Here is a 24,076-nt window from a genome sequence, read left to right as displayed (position 1 = left end):
GCTCTGTCATTCTGCCCTTGCGACGATATATCAGCTCAATCAACAATGCATGTGGTCTTGTTTTGTAAGTTCTATAAGGAGTGGAGGGGAAAATGGATAAAATCAATTTTAAGAATTTTTGGTTTGAGATTATGTCGCCCAGCATTTATTGCCTTACAATGTCTGGAAACAGAGTGGTTCGTGAAAAATATTGCACAATTCTTGAAAATCTGCATTAGGAATAGGAAAAATCTTGAATAGAAATCTATTTTGTATATTCTTAATGTGAATTAAGGTCTTTTTAAACCAGCTGTTATCAGTTTTTAACTATATCTCCTTTTAACTGTCAAAAACAATGTCAATTCCTGAAAGAATAGACTTCTTAAATTATTTATTGTACAAAGCTAATGAAGTGTATTTTTTGAAATACAAATTGTATTTTTATTGTACTTTTATGGTTTTTCTATACTTCATGGAAACCGAATAAAGAAACTGATTGATTGATTGAGTGAGCAAACACCCTGAGGAGGTCCCCCAGTTGATCCTGACCCGAGATCCGGTGACACCTGACCTGCCTCAAGCCTCTAGACGATGCCTGCAGCCTCGATCCAGAGGACCCCTGTACCGTGACCAGAGCGGGTGAGAAAATCCGACGTCCAAAGGCACTCCTGCACCCAACGTGCCATGGCCTTGTGTGCCCAACCCAGTGGTGCCTAACCATCCCTCCACATCCCAACTTACCCCTCAAAGTGGTGGTCACTCCTGGAAGATACTCGTCCCCGAGCCTGCAGTGTTTCTTTGTCCCGGAGAATCCTCATTGAAATCAACAGGGCACCCGACCTCAAAACAACACCTTGCACCCGGCTGCCCTAGCGCCACTGAGGGTGGCCGTTTGATGCTAACTTTGTCCCCAACTTGCCCTGACCTTAACCCTAGGATCTTGGCTCCCACAACCCTGTGGCCTGCTTGCCAGCCGCCACCAACTGGAACCCCCTATCCTCCAGGATAACATTGGGTCTTAACACTCTGCACCTGGCCGCCCGAGTGCTGCTGAGGGTGCAACAACAGTGCATCACTGACCCTGGGAGACCCCTGAGTCTAACCCCAGAACCCTAACTCAAAAGACCGATTAGTTACCTTGAAACTGATAACTAATTTTTCCTCATAGGATAACATTCACACTTTTTCTACCAAAAAGTCTCTAAGTGACGACTTTTGAAAACTGCAAATATTCCTTAAAAATCAGCTGATTAACCAAAACGCATTTTCTCAACTGTTTTCAGTAAATGTCTAAGAAACTGAGTAAGAAAAAGTAACAATAATCTAAATTACATGCTAAGTGAATTTCCTCCCGTAGGATAACATTGGTGATTCTATGTGGAAAAGTTTCAAAGTGTAAACTTTTGAAATGCAATAATATTCCTTAGAAATCGTACCTTTACCCAAAACAAATTTACTCACCTGTTTTCAGGAAATGTCCCAGGGCTGAATTTAGGATTCAGTCCTGTGTTAGCAAGAGTAATCTGAAAAGTAATTAACTGCATTTTACTTAAAACGCCCATTCAATTGAATGTACTATACCTGCAATGTGTTCGAAACTGCTTTCTTAAAACTGTAACCAAAACCAGTACAAGTTACACTGCTATTTTTAACTGTGTTCATACAAGTAATTTACTACTGAAAAGTATTTTTATGCTTACCTGCACCAGACTTGCTTGGTTCTAGAAATAAAACAACAGTATATTTTTTATACAAAACTATTGGCCTAGAGTTCAGTTCTTGAGTGTGTGAGACCATTTGCTGACTGAGTGTGTACATCAAATGCTTACACTGTCTTCTGATACTGCCTTACTGCTCGACCAAGCTACCACTTTAGAGAGTAAGGTTCTATCTAACTTTAACCTCTGCAAAACCTCTGGAGACCCTTGGAATCTATACACACTGTACCTCACTGTGGTGCAGTATATATGGAGCCAGTTTCTTACAAGCGGACATTTGTCCCCGATGTTATGCACAACAGGCCGACTTAATAGACATGATGTGGACATGACCACGTTTGGCACACTTTTGGGGAACAGTAGTACATATACTGAAAGAAGTGGTTCCGGTGGCAGGAGATGATACACTAGACTATTGTATTCTCAGATTTGTGCGCTAAACGTATGACACAGAAGGTGCAGGCACGTTTTGCTGATTTAGCTTTGATATTAGCAAAGAGGTCAATCACAATGCGCTGGAGAGCGGTATAAGCCCCAGCAGCGTTCGGATGGCATAATGAGCTTGTTAGATGGGGCAGAGCCTAACTGATGGAGATCAAACGGGAAAGAAAAGAGAGACATCCCTAAGAAACCCATTTCATTGGAATGGAATGCGACATTGGAACAGTTTACTGCTGCCGAACCCTCACTACACTGATGGATTGATTAAATTAGTGGGCTGTATAGTATATGTATGTGGTTGGATATATAATATACAGTGGTGGTGCGTCCATTGGGGGCGTTGGGGCATTGCCCCACTAGCCATGGACGACCATCACAGGATTCATCATCAAAATAATAAAAATCTCGAGCCTAATCTGAGCGCACTGTCTGCGGCAACTCAGAGACCTTCGGGACAAGCCCTGTCCGACACCGCGGAAGGTGTGCAGGCGGGGCTGCGGCAGTGATTGACAGCGCGGCACAAACAGCGCATGTCAATTTTTGGGCTAGGTATTTTTAGTACTGACCCACGCCTGCCCACAATGTACAGTACCTTCCCTCCTCCCTCCCCTATTGAGACTCAGAGTGCGAGGGACCTGGGCTCCCGGGTGTGTTTATGGGCAGGCAGTAACGCTGCTCTTAGCCAATCCTGGGGCAGTGGTGCTGATAATGCAGCGCCAGGATTGGCTGAGAGCAGTCACTGGTCAGCCAGGCAGCCTGCTGGTCCTGGATGGTGCTGCGCGTGGGTGGTGGCATTTGCCCAGTAAACGCACTTGTATGGCCAATCACACTGTGGCTTATGCGACAGTGGAAATGTATGCCAATCTGAATCTTGCTCACTCGGGTTCAGGGTATGCCTGGACCGGGCGTATTTCCTCTCGTGTGATATTACCTAAAAAATATCCCTTTTAATGAATAGCTTAGTTCCGCGTTGAAAACAACATTGTCATGATTTTAAAATAATGCTGCACTTGTTTTCAACTCAAGATGGGCGCACGCTATTCATTAAAAGTAACTGGACAGGACAGCGCAGAACGGAGGTGTGCGCAGGCAGGTACAGGGCCTTTTATTGTTAAGAGTCTTAACTAAAGTTGACATTGTCAGTTACAGTCACTTTGTTTCGTTTTGATTTGTGCCAGGCCTTGAATCATAATGCTCACTGTGTTATACCTTTACTGTGTATCAGGAATTTCCATTGGGGCTGGAAGGGTTGGGTTGGGGGCGAGGGGGGAGAGCGGGTTTTTATCAGTGCGTTTTACAAGTACTAAAGATTTCATTGTACCTAAAAGTTTTCAGCCAATGAAAAAGCATGACACCGTTAAGTAAAACTGTTCAAAATGTGTTTTTTAGATGCATGTTTGGTTTGTAACATTTCTTTCCATAATTCTTCATTATTGTTATTTATGATAGATATTTTGTACATCCCCAATGGTATCGCGGCTTCCTTAATGACTTCGCTTACAGTTTAATGTCATTTTGTCACCAAAAAAAAACTATAGATTACAGGACATGGGAGAAATCCCAAAAATAAAATGTAGTAAAATAAAAATAAACCATGCCACAGGCAACAATAAAAGTGTCAATATAAATGTTGTGATTAATGATCTGCTCGAGAGAAATTGTTTTTTTGTCTAGTGGCAGTATTGACTCAGCTGAGGTAGCACAGCAGGTTAATATGCCTGCTGCAAAGAACTTATACTATGCGGATCACAGAACAGTATTTAATTTGCAAGTCAGCTTGTATGTCCTATTTCTGTAGTATGTTATGTCAAAGTCAGCTTTCTCTGACCTAAGAACTACTCACCATTTTTGTAACCAATGAAACTGGAAATAAGCAGCTTTTCATGTGGAAATTCTGTGGCATGGTAGACTAAAATCTGTACAATAAAAAGGGGCATTATGCAGAAGGTTTTGTGAGTAAATGCAGTGTATGTGGCATGTTGTATGTAATTTTTTACATGTTAGAGTGGTGATGCAAACATTCTGAACTTTTACGCCTCACCACTTTCAAATGTCACCAGCCACCACTGATAATAGACCCTGTGCTGGTCCAATTAGCACCAGGATAACAAAAGAATAACTAGTAAGACAAGGATACTTACTGAGTGGAACTCATTGGGCCTGCAGTAGTACAACATATGTGATACTGTAATGAGTCTGCTTAAAGAGGAGGGCGGGACAGGGTAGTTGATTATTTTAAGAGTGGCGGGCGGGCTACTTTATTTTAATCTTTCTTACGTTTGCATTGAGTGACTACGAAACTGGAGATATGTATATTGCATGTTCAATTGTCGGCCCACAGTGTAATTGTATCTTTTGTTAAGGATCGTTAATAAAGGATAACTGTGAGAATACTGGCCACACATTAGTGATTACGTCACTGTCATTCTGTATGCATCGTTTTCTATGATTTGTTATCTACGAAAATGAATAAAATATGTTAAAAAACAAATCCATCAAGAGATTCACGATGTCTTAAATCTGGAGCCACGTAAACGGATTTTCTACATGTGATCGGGGGCTGCCCAATTTTAGTCTCCTACTGGCATGAAGTTCTAGCCCAACTTAAAAGTGAAATGGGAAGGATATCTCGTTCACAGTTATTAGGTGTGTGCTGTGGCTCCTTCCAGAGGACCCGAAGTGGCGACTCAGCAAGTGCAGATGATACTATGAATGAATGAATGAATGAATGAATGAATGAATGAAGGATAATTTATAATGCGCGAACTTAGCCCAAAGGGCATCAAGGCGCAGACTAAAACATAGAGTATAAAAATAGAATTACACAAACAGACAATGAGTGACAGTGAGTATAAAGGTTTAATCATAGGCATGAGAGAAGAGCCAAGTCTTCAAGAGCTTCCGGAACGTAGTCAGGGAAGGTTGGTTGGAAAGCTCATGGTGGTGAAAAGACTCATAGCGATCCACTGGTTGAGCTCATGACCTCCAATAAGAGATGCTTTGAAGAAAGATTTGCTAGAATGGGCGGAAGAGGCACATATGAGGAGGACCAGAAGAGACAAGAAAGCGTAGGATGCCTTGCTAGCTTGAATGCAATGACGCAGCCACTGCTGGAGCACCCTAGTCAGTCAGGAACATCCAACCCCATACCATCTGAGCAGGAGGGCGGTGTGATGCTATGGTTTGACAATATTGCCTGATATCATGGACCTAATAGATAAACATGCTTGGAGGATTTACGATAACTTGGCTCGGAACAGAAATCAGAACTTAGGCCGAGCAGTGCTCAATTGCTACAAGGAAGCTACAGGGGGTGGGTGTGGGGAGGGAGATGGGGGGTTTCACTCACACCGGACTGTTTTCTGGTAACTGTAACTGTTGACTGACTCAGCATATCTCATAATAACTCTCTGTGTATTCTAACACTAGACATTGCATTATATGGTACTACTGTCTGTTGGACTGAAGAACTGACAAACTTTGCAAGTATTGCGACCTTTTATCATGCACTCGGCTCATCCTATTGTTGTGTACCTTCACAGTATGAGATAGATACTTAACTTATATGATTATAGTATGACGTGTTGCGATGTGTGCTGTGTGCTGTGCCATCTCCTGTATGTTACTGCAAAATATAAATAAAGAAATTAAAAAAAAAAGAAAACATCTGACAGACTGGCTAAGAGAATATATTTTAATAACCTGACTATCTGCTACAGTGCCCTCCTTTGACTGGCCCATTTCCTTCAATCCTGCTTCCCCAAGTACAAGTCTGTTCAAACTCTTTGGTCTTCAACAGATGGCCACCTGAAAATCCTTGCTGTTCATCATGCTTAGGTTGGTGTCCACTCATTTTTTTCACACCACAAAGTTGTGGAATACCCTTCCTTGCACAAACTGCAGCAAATCTGGCCATTACTCATTAGGTAAACTTTTTAAGACCCGGTATGTTTTTTTTCTTTCTTCAAAACACTTTTTATTAGTCTGCACAAATATAAATGCAAAGCCCTGGTCACCGGGTTCTGTTGCATACATCAGTGAAGCAGGTATAACAGTGTCAGACATTTTCATATAATACAAAAAAAAACACCACCCCCCCCCCTCCCCCCCGGTTGCGCTGCTTCCATGTACCAGTTTACTGAGACCAATAAGAGAAACAATGATCATATGCCAAAACCGTCAGAGCACTACCAACGTGCTCCAGCACTCCCTAGTGATTAAAATGTCAGAGTGGAGTCGTTTTCCGGGGGGGGGGGGGGGGGTCAAGTTCCAGCCCCCTGTAGTCCGCCCACCTTTTCCAAATTCGAAAGTGCTTACGGGGGCACCCCCTGGCTAGGAAGACAAGCTGCTCCAACCCCATACAGAAGTCCATGCCGTTCCTCCAGGCGGCCAGAGGCGGGGCCAGAGGCGCCTTCCAAGCTCTTGCTATGTCCAGTTTGGCCAAGGTCAAACCCAGCAACAATAGGTGACGTTTATATCGATTGCCTCCAACCCCCTCCATAACATGCAACAAAGCCAATTTCGGTTCCCTGGACAGTTCCCATGCCAATACTTCTGATAAACATCGAAAGACCCCAGTCCAGAACCTATGCGGCACTGGGCAATCCCATGTTCTGTGCAAGAGTGTGCCTACCTCAGAGCCACATCGTAGGCACTCAGGGGACCCTATCATACCCGCCTTCCACAGGCGCTCCCTGGTGAAATATGTGCGGTGAAAGTATTTGAATTGTACAAGTCTCAGACGTGTGGAAATAGCCGCCCCCCTGGGGCTCGCCAGGGCCTCCATCCAGTCTTCCTCCTCTAATTCCCCAACATCCCCCACCCACGTCTCCCGCAACCTCTGTAGGTCCGAGGAACAGTGGCGCACCAGGGACTGGTATATACGGGACAGCTTTTTGTCAGGCAGTTCCCCCATAAACAGCTGGGCTTCAAGTGGGCTAAAGTCTGGAAGGGTGTCCATGTCCATCAGGTATGGTGTCAGTGCATGTCGGAGTTCGAGAAAGCGAAAGAATTGAGAGCGAAGCATCCTAAAGTCGTTCTGCAGATCTTGAACGTCTTCAAGGTATCGCCTGACATCACATCCCCCAAGGTGGAGATTCCTATGGCATCCCACCCACCAAAACCCCTGAGGGTCAGCAATTGGGGCAAGCGACCATTTTGCTAAAGGGGGGTCTCCCGAGTAAGGACGTTCCACCATCCCATCCGGCGCAGCGCCTGCCGCCAGACAGAGAAGACCACTTGCGTGGCGAATGGAAGATTCCGCCGAAACGGTGCCGAGTACAGAAGGACATGGTTGGACGACGAATCCATCAGTTGGCGCTCAACAGCATATGCTGGATCCCCCCTGTCCCCGTACCACCAGTCATTGTGGACCAGAAGATGCGCGGCTTGATAGTACGAGAGTATATCAGATGTGGCGAGGCCCCCCACATACGTGGACCGAAAGCATGTCCATAGCGCAACTCTGACTGTCCCACCCTCCCACAGGAATCCGCCCAGTGCCGAATTAACCTGTTGAAACCAGCGAGGCGGAATGGGGTAGGGATGATTCTGTAGTTGATACACAAGTCGTGGGAGTGCCACCATTTTGAAGATGGCCGACCTCCCAAATATGGACAGTGGCATGCGGCCCCATGCCTTCATATCCTCCCGCGTGCGATCCCACAGCGGGGCAAGGTTACGAGCGCAGGAGATACCTGCATCCTCGGACAGAAAGACTCCCAAGTACTTCATTCCTCCTGGGGTCAACTGTAAGCCCGCTGCCCAGTCACCCGCCGGCTGCCCGCCGCCCAGGACCCACAAGGTTGATTTCCCCGGGTTCACATAGAGGCCTGAGGACTCCCCGAAGATCTGCAAGATGCGCAGCAGCCGTGGCCCTGATCGATCCAGGTCTGTTAGGAAGAACAATACGTCGTCAGCATATAATGCTATCTTGTCCGTAAGGCCCGGGGACCAGCGAAACCCCTTGAGCTGGGCGTCGATGTGCACCCATGCGGCTAAAGGCTCCATGGCCAGCACGAACAGGTATGGGGAGAGGGGACACCCCTGTCGCGTACCCCTCTGAACCGGAAATGGCTTGGACACAACCCCCCCAACTCGCACGGAGGCCGTGAGACCAGTGTACAACAGCTGCACGTAGGCCAGAAAACGAGGGCCTATATTAAGACGGCACAGCAGGGCAAACAGGTAGGTCCAACTTAGAGAATCAAAAGCACGGTCCATATCTGCCAAGAACAAGGCAGCCCACTCGTCCAGATGTCTCCAGGCCGAGACCGCCACCTGGGCGCGCCTAATATTATGCCGGGTGGCCCTCCGGGGCATTAAGCCCACCTGGTCAGGGTGGACCAGGTCCGTAATATGGGGCTTAAGCCTATTGGCTAGGGCCTTGGCCATGAACTTGGCCTCCGTATTGATCAGCGATATCGGGCGGTAGGACGTGTGGTTTTCCGGAGGCCATCCCGGCTTCAGGAAGACCACCACCTTGGCGTGTCTCCAGTCCGGCGGGAGCACCCCACTGTCTTGCGCTTCCTCGATCACCGGGCACAGGCGTTGGCCCAGCTGCACATGGAACTGTTTAAAGAATTCGCAAGGAAACCCGTTGGGGCACGGCGCCTTGCCCGGGTTGAGCTCGCCTAAGGCAGAGCCCAGTTCCTCGTCCGTGAAGGGCCTGTCCAACAGGTCCCGCACCTCATCCGAAACCAAGCGCGGGGGGGGGGGCGTCAATGAATCGCTGAACAGTCTCAGCCGGTAGGCATTCCAGGGGTGCGTACAGTCCCTCAAAGTATGTCACGAAGCTTTCTGCGATATCCGACGGCTCTGAGATCGGTGAACCCGCCGGGTCCAACAACTGGGGCATCGGCTGGGCATGGAGAGTGCCCTGGCACAGGCGGTGGAGCATCTTACAGGACTTGTCCCTCCATTGGTACACCCAACTACGAGTGGCAAGCCAGGCATGCCTCGCCAAGTAAGACCGCCGTGTATTGCTACTGGGCTAGGACTAGCCGCCGCCATACCAATCTACCACTCTCCTCCCTACATCTGCGCTCCAGTGTTTCCAGCTCCGCCTCACGCCTCACCAGATCCCGCCGCCTCTCCGCCCGTGCCGCCACACACCAGGATATGTCTACCCCGCGTAGGGTAGGTTTGAGGGCCTCCCAAAGGGTCGTCTGGGAATCCACTGAGTTATGATTGGTGGTCAGATAGTTGTCAATTTCCTGAGACATATGGTCTTTATAGGGGGCCTGTAATAGCTGCCATCCAGACATGCGCCAGCGAAACGGAAGCCCAGACGGGCCTACTCTAAAGGTAAGGGCCACCGGTGAGGGATCCGACTGAGCCCTTGGCAGGATATCAGAAGTCACGATCCTTTGCGCCAGACCCCTAGGGACGAACAAATAATCCAATCTGGAGAACGAACCATGTACTGAGGAGAAATGTGTATTCTCGGCTCGCGCCTTGCCTAAACCTCGAGACATCAGTCCAGTCCAAACCTGTGGCGAGGGCCCGGAGATTGGTGGGGGGGTCTCTCCACATCCACATCTACATCTGCGTCAGTCGTCCACCTCCGCCATCGATCCAGGCGCATGTCTATTACATCGTTCCAGTCGCCCCCAACCTCGGCCAGGGTGTCGGGCTTACCACTCCAAAGGGACATAACCTTCTCCACCAGAGGCCACTGTAGTGGCGGCGGGGCGTATACGCTGCCAAAGGTCACCCTATCTCCCCGACCCTCCCCTGGACGAAGATGTCCCTACCCTGTGGGTCAGACCAACTCTGCACATGTGTAAAGGAGATCCTGCGATGTATGAGGACTGCAACCCCCCTTGTAAAGCCTGCATGGAAAACTTGTGAGAACCCAAAGCGTTGGAGGCAAAGCGCTTTCGTCCCCAGTAGGTCGGTCTCCTGAAGCATTAAGACATCAGCCCCAGCTCTCTTGACCTAGCGGAGCACCGCCCTGCTTCACCTTATCTAAAACCCCCAGCACATTCCAACTCACAATGCGCACGGTGCCTGGACCTATCCGCCCCTCACTCTGAACAGGTGACATTCGACAATAGCACTATATGAGCCACTAAGGCCCCAACAGTCTAGCATGCATAACACCCAAGATACAGACAGCAGCAGATTAAGGGCAACCCAAACACCCTCTCATCCCAACTCAACCACCAACTCCCACCCCACCACCCCCAACCCCGCACCTCCCAACTTGGAAGCACCCGTTGCGGTCGGATCGCGGCCTTGTCTCCAACGGGGAACCGAGAACCACCCCCTCCAATGGATCCCCAGAACACACCCCATAACTAGGATGTAACCCTTCTGCCCTTCATACAACTTCCCCGCCCCCCCTACTGCCTTCCCCAGCAATCAAGTTCACTATAAGTCAGCAGTCTCAATAAATCAGTTCAGCTTGTCCCAGGACTTCGGCCCCAAGTGTCTCCATCTTATTCCACGTCTCAGCTGGTCAAGTGTACCTTACATCAGTCATGCAACAGGTCCGGAATCAAGGGTCCTTCTGAGGTAGGTCAGGAGCGTCCTTGTTGTTCGCTTACAGACCCCCAGATTTGGAGCGCTTCCGCGACCTGGACCTCCAATTGCTCTGGCTGCAGGATCGATGGGGGGTCCGCCCCTGTGGCACCCTAATTTTCACTGTTTCATCAGTCCAGTGGAACACCTCCTCCGGGGTATCAAAGAACAGAGTACAGAACTGATAAACAAATCACAGGCGGGCTGGGTACAGTAATGCATATGGAAGTTTAAGATCCAGCAGTCGTGCCTTCACGGCCGTGAATGACTGCCTCTGCTGCTGGACAAGCCTAGTACAGTCCGGAAAGATAAGGATTTTGTGGTTGTCATACATGAGTGGTTCCTTCTCCCGTGCCTGACGTAGGATAGTGTCCCTATCATGGTAGTTCAACAATTTGGCGATCACCGCTCGAGGACGGGACCCCACTGGCGGCTTCTGTGTAAGGGCCCTGTGCACCCGCTCCACCACGAAACATCTGGAAAGGGAGTCAGGCGGGAGCCAGCTCTCTAGCCACTGAGTCAGAAACTTCTCCATGCCGCCCTTCTCTCAGCCCTACGGGAACCCCACGAACCTCAGGTTGTTTCGCCGGGCCCGTACTTCCGCGTCCTCCACCCTTAGCGCCAAGCCCCTCTTTAGTCCCTCCATGCTGGCCACCTTTTTCTTTAGGATCGCCACGCCATCTTCATCTCCCGTTATCCTCGTTTCGGCTTCCGTGATGCGGGCCACAGTGTTCCGTAGATGTTGGCGCAGCAGTGTGACATCTGCCCCCACAGCCCCGATTTTCGCATCCAGCATATCTCGCCATAAGCGCTGCATTGTCCGGCCCTGATGCTTGCTGGCTTCCGGCGGCCCCGGCGCTGCCATGCGGTCCCGTGAATTTATCTATCGGACCCTGCTTCGAGGCTCCACCACAACTTCCGCCTCTGGTCATGGCGGACCACGTCGGGAATATCTACCCAAGGTCTGCTAGGGTCAGGCACCAAGTCGCCGGGAACTTCATCGACGTCCACTCCCCTTCCAGCACTCCGCAGTTCCGGGAGTGGCCCCGCTCAATCCCGCTTACCGGATCTCACCCCCGCCTTGACCACCGTGGACTTCTTCTTCTTCTTCTTATTATTATTATTATTATTATTATTATTATTATTATTATTATGTTTCTTATATAGCGCCTGAATCGACCCTCGAAGGGGTATCTCTGCGCTTGCCTTGGGAACCCGTCCTGGCTTTTCCCTGTGAGATAGCCCCTACAGGGCATCCCCAAGGTGAAAGCCAGGCATCCCACCGCGGGGGGGGGCCGTTGTGGAGATTAAGCAAGCTTAATGCCCAGAGTTGCAGAGTGTGAACCCAAGTTTAGGTCAGGCACCGAAGCTAGAATTATCGAGTCCATGGACATTTGATCTCAAGAACCTGCCGCGTCGAGAATTGAACCCTGGTCCGGGGTCTGACCTCTGCTTCAGGGTCTGCTTGCTCTAACCAGTGAGTCACACTTAATGGCGGTTGCGTCGTCTTCACTTGGGCAGAGGCACCAGAAGGTCCAATCTTGGAGGCCGGTTGCCCCTTGATGTCACCACTCCTGAGTACGCGCCAATGGCTCCTCACTCGCCCTCCCAACGTGCTCCATGAGCGCGCGAGCCTGCAGCCAGCCAAGCAAGCCTCTGTCCAGTCCACAGTTCACTCCGGTCTTGCCGCAGCGTAGCAGGCGTAGATATGTCCTGGGGTCACCGTCAGGCACCTCCAATCCTGCCCGGAAACTTTGGGCTACAGGCCACTCCTCCACCACAGCATGCCCGTGGGATCAGCACCCCAATGCCACTGCAAGGACCCTTAGGTGAAGCCCGAACATAAAGGGGTCCGCCGCTCCGGGTGCACAAGCCAGGCACGCCCAGACCGCAGCGCCGGCCCCGCCATGCTCTATCTCCCTGCCGAAGGTCAGTGACTAGGCCCCACGCCTCTGGGGCCTCCCGGCAGGCTTACCCCAAAGTGAAGCGTCCCTGGCATACAGCACCCGCCACAGCAGTCTTTAGGGCCTCCGCGGAGGATTAGGAGCAGGGCCGGACCTCCTCGCACCTCTGGGTCCCGTCTCCGAGGATGCGGCCAACGACAGTGGAGAAGTGTGGCTCACTGGTTAGAGGAGGCAGACCTGGAAGCAGAGGTCAGCCCGGGACCAGGGTTCAGTTCCCGGCTCGGCGGGGTCTTGAGTCCTAAAATGTCCATGGACTCGACAATTCTAGCTCCGGTGCCTACTCGATTCACGGGTTCACACTCTGCGACTCTGGGCAATAGCTTGCTTAATCTCCACAACGGCCCCTCGCGGCGGGATGCCTGGCTTTCACCTTGCGGATACCCTGCTGGGGTATCTCACAAGAGAATACCAGGACGGGTTCCCTAAGCAAGCGCCTTGATGCCTTCGGGTGATACGTGCACTATATAAATCGCAATACATTTACATTTACAGTGTCGCGGACCCGGGGAGCACCAACATCGAGGCCTCGGCTGCATGGCGCCAAACCAGGCCGCAAAACACTTGCTTCGCCCCCCGGCATCCAGGGCCCCCGGGCTGCTGAAAATGCCCTCCGAGGGTGCCCGGCAGGTTCCTCAAGCTCGACCGCACTTTTGGCAGCGGTAGGAGGCGGGGTACAGGATATTTCGGCGGATGATGATAGGGCCAAGACGGAGCTCCTCTAGGCAGCGTCTGCCATGCAAGCCCGCGAAGCCACGCCCCCCCGACTCGGTATGTTTAAGTAAGTCAATAAAGTGTTCTTCTATATAAGAAAGACAAGATTAATATTTATTTTCTGATGGATTCTTTTCCTTCCGCCCACAGATTTCTTACCTTTAGAAAATCCCCAGGTTTCAGCAAATCTCATGTGGGCCAATAGACGGCACCGTGTGACTCTGCTGTTACTCTGTACTGCCTCAGAAGTGGTGAAGCGAGCTGCATATAAGCTCCACCTCTATGCACTGATAATTGTTCTTCTTTTCTGCATCCTTTGATGCGAATCCAAAACTCCCGCTGCCATTATTGTTGATCTTCTGAACAACAAAATAATTTACCTCAAACAGTGTGCCAGACACGATGTCTCTACAGCAAAAAAAAATAGGGTGGAGTCCCTGGGGCCTCTAGTGGTTTGGGAAGGGAGATGCATCCCCTTCTCATCTTAATTAAAACAAAAAGGATCCGGGGATGGGGTCTCTGCGGCCTCTAGTTACTCACGGAGGAGGTCTCCCCTTATTTAAAATAAATACAGCCCGGGAGATGCAAAGGCTCAAGGTGGCTGCACGCTCCATGATGTATGGTTATCCTGGGTGGGCCCCTGGGCACCTAAAGTAAATTAAGAACAGAAAAGAATAATAAATGAATGGCAGCAGCTGCTCATATATTATTCACTGAGCCTTTACAGGAGCACCCCATAATGCCCTGTATAGACTTTATTTTTTATATTTTACGAACATGGTGGTGCCCCTAGAAGAGGAAGGATACCACCAAGCCTTTTTTAATGTTGGAAGCTGCAGGCAGTCCAACGCCCCCCAGCAACATAAAAGAAAAAAATCCAGTTAGTGTCCTGGGTCATCAAATCCATGATCTTTTGAAAACTTCCCATATGTTTTTCAAAACACTCCTAGGTGGAGCTCTGTGCTCCTCAACTGGAGTGTAAGCACTCTTGTGGTTGTTTTTCTGATTGCATTTTCAGGACGTAATAGGTTAAACGAAAGACTCAGAGACATGCTGGTTTGATTCTTTTTTCTGACTTCTTATTTTGCCATTTTCACCCAGAAAATGTAATAATAAAAACCATGTAAAAAGTCAGACATGTTTCTTTAATTAAAATTGTATTGAACATTGTTGGGACAATCAATATTATTAAACACTGCATTGTGTGAATTATTTCAATATACATTTTATTTAAAATATTTGTGATAGATCAGTTTTAATGATATTGATTTGCTCAACTCTTGTTCAAGTCAGTAGGTTCACTTCTTTATATTTTGGTGTTGTAACTCATGACAAAGTCAGTACGTCTGCCTGAGTGTGGTGAGGTCCAATGAGACCAAGCATAAGTTGCACATGCCAGAAGGCTGTGCATGGCGTATGGTTGACTGCAGGCAAGCCAGGCCCTGCTGCCAACCCTATGCAGCGCACAGGGGGTTGGCTGGCTTTGGGGAGGGACAGGCCTTAAAGCCAACCTCCCCCCACCACCTACGGCCTAAGGCTGGCTGGGCCAGCTTAACATGTGGTAATAAAATATTACTCTATGTTAAAAAAAACTAGAAATTCACAGAAAAAGCAAAAAGCTAAAGTGGCGTTATAGTCATGTGAAAATTCTAGTGACAACGTTTATGTTTTAAACTGACTCAAAAACACTTAAATTCACCAGTCATACATATCCATAGTAACTATAACTCATGCCCTAAGGTAACTATAGCTAGCACCCTCGCCATGCACAACTGATTATCCCACATATCACTCACTCAGGACATGCTCTATGACATCATTGATAACATCTCTGCAACATTTCCAATGACATAATTGAGGACAAAAGTGTGCATGGCAGGGGTGCGAGTTATAGTTACTTTAGGGTTATAGTTACTAGAGATAATTATAACTTATTTTTTGTTTACAATGTTACGTGGTCACTGAAATTTTCACCTAACTATAACGTCACTTTAACTTTAGCTTTTTTATTGAATATATATATATATATTGCATATACATATTAATATATATACGTATATACATGTATATATATATATATATCATATATATATATATATATATATATTTGTAAAGACTTACCCATTAGTCTTGTACATCTAATATCTATACACGTTGAGTGCCTTTAATGCAAAATGTATCTACGACTGACTGATTGTGCACATGCCATCCACTTGTTGACCTCTTTCACTAAATACTACCTAATGAAGATCTGTTTTCCATTCACTAACAGAACATTATGTGCTAAATTTTTTTCTTTAGATGTGGCTCTTCGTATCCACCTGGAAAATATGTTAAAAAATAACTATGAGCTTAATGGATATTACCCTCTGAACACAGTGCAGACAGATGGATTCAAAATGTCTCTGTCAAATGGTATGTGTTTACAGTGAAAAGACTATGGCATTCTAAATGCATTAATCTACTACTTTTCTTTGCTGTTTTTTTAAGAATTGCAAAATGTCAAACCACAAGTCTCACTTTGGTCAGAGATGAACCTGTTAAAACATGCCGAATGTTACAACATTTTCCTGTTAGCTTAAATTTGCAGTCTGTTCAATATTATATTTTCAGATATGAGGAGGTGAAAGTGATGAGGCTCTATGTTCATAGAATATTCATAAATAGTTTGTATTTTATGTCACAATGACCAAAGGCAGTTTTAGCCCTGTTAATGAAAGGTGGCCTAGTTGACATTGATTTTTACCAAAGTACGAATGGGAAAGCAAATGTGGCTGAATACGAAGTCATTGAGGATTCTCCTATTTCCTTAAAGTAAAGCATGTGAAAAACATTTGGGGTTCAATTTAAAGATTGTTCTAAATGTTAAATACACTCTATAGAAATGTTGTACTGAGCGTGCCTCCTGATATCCTAGAAACCCAAGAGAAACCTATATTCCTACCATGTTCTTGCAGTGTTATCCAACCTTCATTCGGATCTCACATTGAGTATTGGTTTATCGGAGTCTGTGTCTGTTGTTAACACTTAACACACTTTAGCACCTGGCAAAATTTCAACAAACAAATAAGACTTTTTCACATAACCCCCTAGCAAAGAGAGAGAGAGGAAACAACAGGCTGAGGAACATATCACATTGGCAACCAGTACAAGACGAGATTCCAGGAACTGAAATAGATTAGATGAGTGAGAAATCAGAACCCATAGTAATTATTTTATCATCCAAAATGATCACAAACGCAGAAGTGAAAATACTGAACAAGGGGCTAGTTTTTTGCCCATAAGAAAAGCCTGACTTTATCAATTTAAGAATTGACCTTTACAAGTTTACTAGAAAACTCAAGCTCTATAAATATTATGGCACATGGCCTGGGAAATCAGAACATGAAGGACAGACCCTCTCAATATTACAAGGGATTGATATTGCTCACCTAATTTTCCTAAGAGTTTTACATGAAAAATTAGACATGACTGAACACACTCTGGGATTGGTAGAATCTGTAGCAAAAGACAACATGGGACTAGACACAAGAATTCCGTATATCAGCAATCTTAGACCAAAGAGCAAATACTGTCCACAAATGCCACCTGTGAACAAAGTGTACTTATTTCATTAACGTATGGTGGAGGATATGGAAAATATCTAGAGCTAAAATTTGAAATAGAGCATGAGGCAACTTCAGAAAGAATGGCAAGAATGACATGAATTGAAAAGTGAGAAGACTATTGTAATAAAAGCAGCAGACAAACTAGGAATCATTGTCATCATAGACTAATTCCATACATAAAAGAAGCCGCCGAAAAGTAACTGGGTTTGGAAGACCATTATGAAAAGCTGGGTAGAAATCCAAAAAATCAGTTCATGATTGAATATCACTCCAAGTTCCAAAACCCGAGGGCAATTGATTTCTTGCAATGGGAAGAATACAAATACTCCAAGGTGGATCATCCTATCACACCCACAGTGTACTTCTTCCCAAAGGTGTACAAGACTTTATAGAACATTCGGGTAGATGAGTTGATAGCTCGATTGGATTCTTACTGAAAAATGCATCACACTATGTTGACCTGCTTCTGTTTGAATATATCAAACCCCTTCCATCACATCTATATGACGCTTCTGCTTTTCTACTCAGAATCAATGACATTCCTTGGAAACATACATAATGGTGACTCTCTATGGGTTGTCTCTGTACACATCAATTCAACATCAGCAAGAAATATAGAAGCCTGCAAATGTTTCCAGAGAGCAAGATTTATGCGCCATCTATGGCATACAGAAATTATTATAATGCTTTAATATTACCTTACTCACAAAGTGACCTGCAAACAAGGCACTACGATGGGTACATCCTGCGCACTAACGTATGTTAATGTTTTTATGGTATGGTGGTAATTGGAGACAGCATGTCAAAAACAAGAAAAGATGAGCCATGTGATCTTAGGGACCAGATTAATTTACGATCTTTTCTCAGTATGGATGGTGACCAGCCATTCCTGGAAATATTCAGAAGGAAAACTTAATGAGACACACACAATGTCAGGCTCACAAGTAACATCAACACAAAACTGATTAATTTCCTGGATGTCACTTTTTTCTTAAAGACAGAGATTGATGCAGACAAATACATCAAAAGTCCAGAGCCCGTAACAGCATTTTACATTCCAAAAGCGACCATCCTAAAGCAGTAAAATGGAGCATACCATACAGAATGCATTTAAGAACACAGAGGAACTACTACATAGAAAAAGAGTTCAATCAATATGCTAGGGCTCAATTATAAGATGTAACAAAGAAACTAACCAAAATATGTTTTATGTAGAGCTAAAACTAAGAGGAGAGAAGACATCTTGCTCCAAACAATGATGAAGAAACAATTGCAGGATGCTTATCAAACTAATGAATGCCGGTTCATCTTGGACTTCAATATGGACCATTCACAAATAAACAAAATCCTGCAAAACAACTGGAACCTAATAAGTATGGATGAACATCCTAAACAGTATATAGGGCCACATCCTAGCATCTCATGTTTAGTCAAGTTGCATCATTAGGGGCGATATTGACTAAAAGTCAGTTGGAGGCTGACAGCATAAAATGTGATTATCAAACAGCAAAAAGAAATGACTTTTCAAAGTGTGGTTTATGTAAAGCCTGCTCTTATAAGAGAAATAAGAAATATTACTACACATTTAACAGCAAAAAGCAATTGAATACAGAGAGAATCATCTGCAATACTGCGTACGTCATCTACATATTAGAGTCTACCTGCAACTGAAAATATATTGGAAACACCACAAAAAGATTAAAAACAAGAATTTTACAACATTTGCAGGCTATCAAAAATCATGCAGGAGCTACCACATGGCTAAACATTTCTGAGATGAGTACGAAGAGAATCCAGAAAACCTGGCTTTCCATGCCATTAAACACATATTTAAACACTCAAGTGGTGAAAACAGAGAGCATCAATTGAGGAAAAAAACTCATGTTGTTGTGAACACTGTTGTGAACAGAAAAAACATGGGGCCATAACATAAACGCTGAATTACACTTGCACTTATGAAAAATCTCATAAAAACAGTACCTCTATTCTTAATCTAGGGCAACACATTGGAATACTTCCATCATTAAGTACTTTACATCTCCATTGTAACATCAGAATCAAAAGACAGTTGGTACAAAATGTTTTCAGGCAATAAAAAATGGATAGTGAACTGTGAGAATGAATTGCTAGCAAACTGGTGCCCAAAATTGAATCGTATATTATGATTTTCTCTGGGGTTCAAAGCAATTCTTGAATGAACTGCTCTAATACTAAAAGGAATGGCCTATAACAATGAAATGTTCTCTCGAATTATAGGATAAAGTGGTTAATCATATTTTTTGGTTTTCTTTTCGCACAATATCCAGGTTCCATTGATCAGTGGTGGGTGTTTTCTTTTGCACCCATACCATTGCCATCCTACCCGTGGCCAATAGTAGAATTCAAGACACAAATTAATGGCAGGAGGCTAGTATCTCCCAGCAATGCCGTCTGAGACTCAGGATTCCACTGCCAGTGCCCCCACCCTCAGTGATCTTGTCAGGATCCCCCAATGCACTTGAGGCGGCCCATCAGCCCATATATTTTTAAGCAAGACCTGACTCAGTTGTTTAATAAAGTGTGGTAATAGCCTGATGTGAACATTTAAAAAGATACATGACAATTGTGGCAAAATTATTATTTCATTGATAGATACCCTCCCCATCATCCACAAAGGCAATTTCTTCCATTTCTCCACCCTTGTTTTAAGGGGTACTAAAGTGACCCCAGAGTTGTGGTGGACTATTTCTGTTTCTCTCGTTACATGTTGTTCCTAAGACCTGTATTCCATCTTCACACCAAGACAAGAGAAATGGCATAGGTGTGGCAACAGCGTTAGGCACAAGCGGGAACATCATTGATTTAGGCCAGTTTACTTTGATTCCAGAGTATACGCCAAACAACACAACCTCCCTCAGCATATGGTACAGATTAAGGACTTGTACATTCACACAAAGCACAATGTCATCTGCTTTAAGAGAGACTAAAAGGGATCTGTCGCCAAGTGTGAGCCTGCGCTACCAATGATGTTCTCACATATAGCAAGCCAATGGCTGTATGGCTAATGCAAATGTTAACCAAGAGAGTGGGCATCAATGTCCACTTCCCCTATTTATCAGGAATGCTGTAAAGTATAAGGCAGTATATAGCAGATTTAACATTTCCCTAAATTGCATTTTGAGTCCCATTGGTGACAACACTCTACGCATGAAGAGGATACTCTTAAATTAGGCATCCATAACATCTATGAGAATGCACCTCCTTTTGGAAATTTCATACTACGGGAAGCTATATATGACCTGGCTAGGCCTACTACTAAAAGAGAACACAAGGGTTTTATGTTTTTTGTTAGACCGGATTTTGCACACGCAACTGTCGAACGCAGATGGGGAATGAGACAACTATTCACCCCCTTTGAAAAAATCGGAGCTACAGTGTTTTTGCAAAATCCAGCACGCCTAAAAATAAGCTTCAGGGGAACAACGAGAAGTTTCACAAGTGAAATCCAGGCCGAGGCATACCTAAAGGAAATATGGGAGAGAGCGAAACAAAATAATGACAAATAAGGAGGACCTAATGGGAAGAAGAAATCTAAAGACTTCGACACTGCGGTGCAAAAATGTAAACCGTTTAGTATGCAGAACTTGTAAATACTATGGGTCACACCCTGGAGAGGGGGTGAGGGTGGGAAATGGCGAACAGCTTGCTAATCAAATATGATATAAATATTTGGCCTTGTGTAATAATATATAGCAAAATGGCTGAGCTGATAATTGAACTTCTACCGCCCTCCAGTCGATATATCTAGGGTATATATGACCAGGCCACAGGGCAAGCTTAAGCGCACTGATTATACGGATGCCCACACCTGGGTACTTCAGGACCCAGGATGCCTCATAGGGTGGTAAGGGGAGCCTGGGGGGGGCTAAGCAGGTGGAAGGGAGGGGAGGGAGGGAATGGGGGAAGACCAAGGGAAGACAGCCAGTGAAGAGATTAACTTTAGTGCTTTAAAAGGAGCAAATTTGTCACTAGGATTTAAAAAGCTGATCAAGGGTCAGAGGGGACAAGTAAGGTGGATGGGGAGGGAGAGGAAAGAGGGAGGAAGAAAGAAAAAAAGGGATGAATGGAAAAAAACAATAAATATGGCTTTAACTCAAAGAAAGATCTATAAGAAGGATAGCTAGATTACGAATTGTATCCTTAAATATCTGCGGACTCAATGATTCAAAAAAGAGGCAAACGGTAGCAGAAGGTCTGCATGCTATGGAGGCCAACATAGTCTGCTTACAAGAGACCCATATAGAGAGGGGACAACAACATCTGTTAAAATCCTTGGGGTTTCAACTCATAACTGCATCCACTCAGGGAACTTGCACTAAGGGAGTGGCCATTCTTGCTAAAGGATGCGGCTTACAATTTAATCGATCACTTGCAGATACGTTTGGAAGATGGGCCATTACAGAGTGCCGTTACAATAGTGGGCAGAACACGGTGACCTTATGTACAGTTTATGGGAATCTGGGGGATGACCCGGATACTTTACTTAGCATTTCTAATGAACTAGTACATTGGCCCTTGCCTCTTATTGTGTGTGGTGACCTCAACCTTCACCTACCAGGAGATTGGACTCCGACCCCAGAATTTAACTATCAAGGGAGGAAACCCAAAGTCTTTAGAGCATTCAAAGATCTGTGCGAATGGCATAGCTTATCGGATGGATGGCAACTGGGTCATTCCGGGGATCATGGATACGCTTTCTTTTCCCATCCCCATTCTCGTCATGCCCGACTAGATTATATACTTTTATCTACTTCAGTCAAGGACAGCAGCACTATAAGGAAGCTTCCAAGGGTACTATTTGACCACAACCCACTAGAACTTAATATAGCATGCAGTACTACTACTCGCACTAGAAGCCTTTGGACCTTTGAAAGAGCCTTCTTAAGAAATGAGGAGTACTGTATTCTTATAAGAGAATGGCTACCATCTTTTTTGGAAATAAATATGGGTAGTGCTCCTGTCAAGGTAGTTTGGGATGCAATGAAGGCTGGCATTAGAGGGGAGACACTGCAATTTTCAGTACGTACCAATAGAAAAGGTAAACAACAACTAGCCTCTACATCAGAACTTGAATAAAGCTGAGGCAGATTTGATCGTAGCTGTACAAACAGGTCAGGGTACCGAGGGATTAGCGCAAGTTGCAATCGCTAGAAATAGGATATCTGAGATCTTTATGGAAAAAGCTATCACTAAAGCTATGATCTACAAAGAAAAAACTTTTGAACTTAGCGAGAAAGTGGGGCACCAGCTGGCAGTCCGTACAAGGGAGGAGATGACTGGAAATATGATCAAAGCTATTAACGATAGTAATGGCGAAGTGAGACTAGAAGAACTCGAAATTAGAGCTGCTTTTCAAAGGTTTTATTTAGAATTGTACGAGGAACCGTTAGGAGAGCAAGAGGATCCGAGAGATTATTTTGATGAAGAGCTGGGTGAGCGCCTGGGACAAGAGGATAAAGATGTATTGGATTCTCCCATTAGCCGGGATGAAATACTATTATCCATGAAATCTTTGACTGCTGGTAAAGCAGCTGGCGTAAATGGGATCCCTACAGAATTTTATCTTGAATTCGCAGAACACTGAAAACTATCATGCTACAACTTTTTAAGTCCATACTTCAGGGAGGAAACCCACCTCCGTCTTGGTCATTGCCAAAGATTATGATCTTCCTGAAGGAAAATAAAAATCCCTTGGAAATGGGCTCGTACCGCCTGATAACATTGATTAATGGAGATTCAAAGATCTATTCCAAATTCCTTGCAAGGCGATTGGCGCCTATAATCCATAAGATGGTATCAGTCTGACAACACGGATTTATCCCCAGCAGATCAACAACTGATCATATACAGAGAGTGATCTCTCTATTTGACTTTGCAGAAACTACAGGAGACCCTATGGCCCTTATTCTTCTGGATGCGGAAAAGGCGTTCAATAGGGTCTCCTGGAAGTTTTTGTGGGCAGCTATGTCAAATCAGGGAATAACAAAGAGATTTATTAAAGCTATCCAAGGACTCTATGTCAACCCAAGTACTAACGTTGTGATAAATGGGTATATGTCCGAGAGTTTCATAATCACGAGGGGAACTAGACAAGGGTGTCCCTGTTTGCCTCTCTTATTCGCGATATACATTGACCAATTTATCCGCAAACTTGAAAGTCATCCGCGCGTGCCACCTATCATGATCAATAATTATGATACAAAAGTCCTAGCTTACGGGGACGATATAGCTCTAGTTACCACCAACCCCAAGGAGGCCATCGAGAGTGTTGAGGAGGAAGCGGCACGATTTGGCAAAATCTCCGGATAAAACTGAATACGGGGAAAACTCAGGTTGTTATAAATGACAAAGTAGAGATGAGGGACGTCAGAGTAGTGGAACATGCTATCTATCTCGGCGTCAGTATAAGCACCAAGGTAGACAAAATTGTACAGATAAACCTTGACCCATTAATAGGGCGCACCAGAAAAGATTTGGTTAGATTGGATAATCTACATTTGACTATTGGTGGCAGGTGCAATTTGATTAAAATGCTGTTTCTACCTAATTTTTTATACTTTTTCATAACAATTTGTCTAGAGTTCTCCCCGCATTACTTTAAAAATATCAAATCTCTGTTTTCTAGATTTATCTGGGGATTCAAGAAACCTCGAGGGCACTAAAATGGATTATGCTACCAAAAGAAAGAGGGGGGTTAGCTATGCCAAACTTTAGGATTAACTATTGGGCAACAGTGGCCAAATACGGCACAAATCTGATAGCTACTGATTCTAGTAATCTTGCAATCCCTACCCCTCAGGAAATGGTTCTAGGAGATAGAAGCAAAGGGTGTTTATGGCGACATATTAACGACAATTTTTTTAAGAACACTAAATTGAAGACTATTTTGGGCATTTCTAAAGTTTGGATCAATATCCGCAAACTCCTAGGGTTGGACGTTTCTCTTGCTATACTCCAGTTAGCGGCAACCCTGATCTCCCAGAGATTTTTCAAGATGGTTGTATGTCTAGGTGGGTTAGGGCAGGGATTACACAACTAGGCTGCTTCTTTACCGCAAATCGGATGAAAAGCTTCTCAGAATTTCGTAAAGACT

At 45.4% G+C, this 24,076-nt stretch overlaps 1 protein-coding gene across 1 annotated transcript in view; it reads left to right on the top strand.

Annotated features, from left to right (window-relative positions):
- KANSL1L (KAT8 regulatory NSL complex subunit 1 like) overlaps positions 1-24,076 on the top strand; it is a 2,604,205-nt gene that overhangs the window by 1,266,510 nt on the left and 1,313,619 nt on the right. Inside the window, exon 7 of the mRNA XM_086954111.1 lies at positions 15,638-15,751. Within this exon, the coding sequence (XP_086810237.1) occupies positions 15,638-15,751 (114 nt within the window). The remainder of the gene's footprint in view (positions 1-15,637; positions 15,752-24,076) is intronic.

This window comes from Lissotriton vulgaris, chromosome 2_1 (assembly GCF_964263255.1).
Source record: "Lissotriton vulgaris chromosome 2_1, aLisVul1.2, whole genome shotgun sequence".
Classification (NCBI taxonomy): domain Eukaryota; kingdom Metazoa; phylum Chordata; class Amphibia; order Caudata; family Salamandridae; genus Lissotriton; species Lissotriton vulgaris.
Note: the sequence above shows the minus strand (reverse complement) of the source record. Positions and strands in the feature narration are given on the sequence as shown.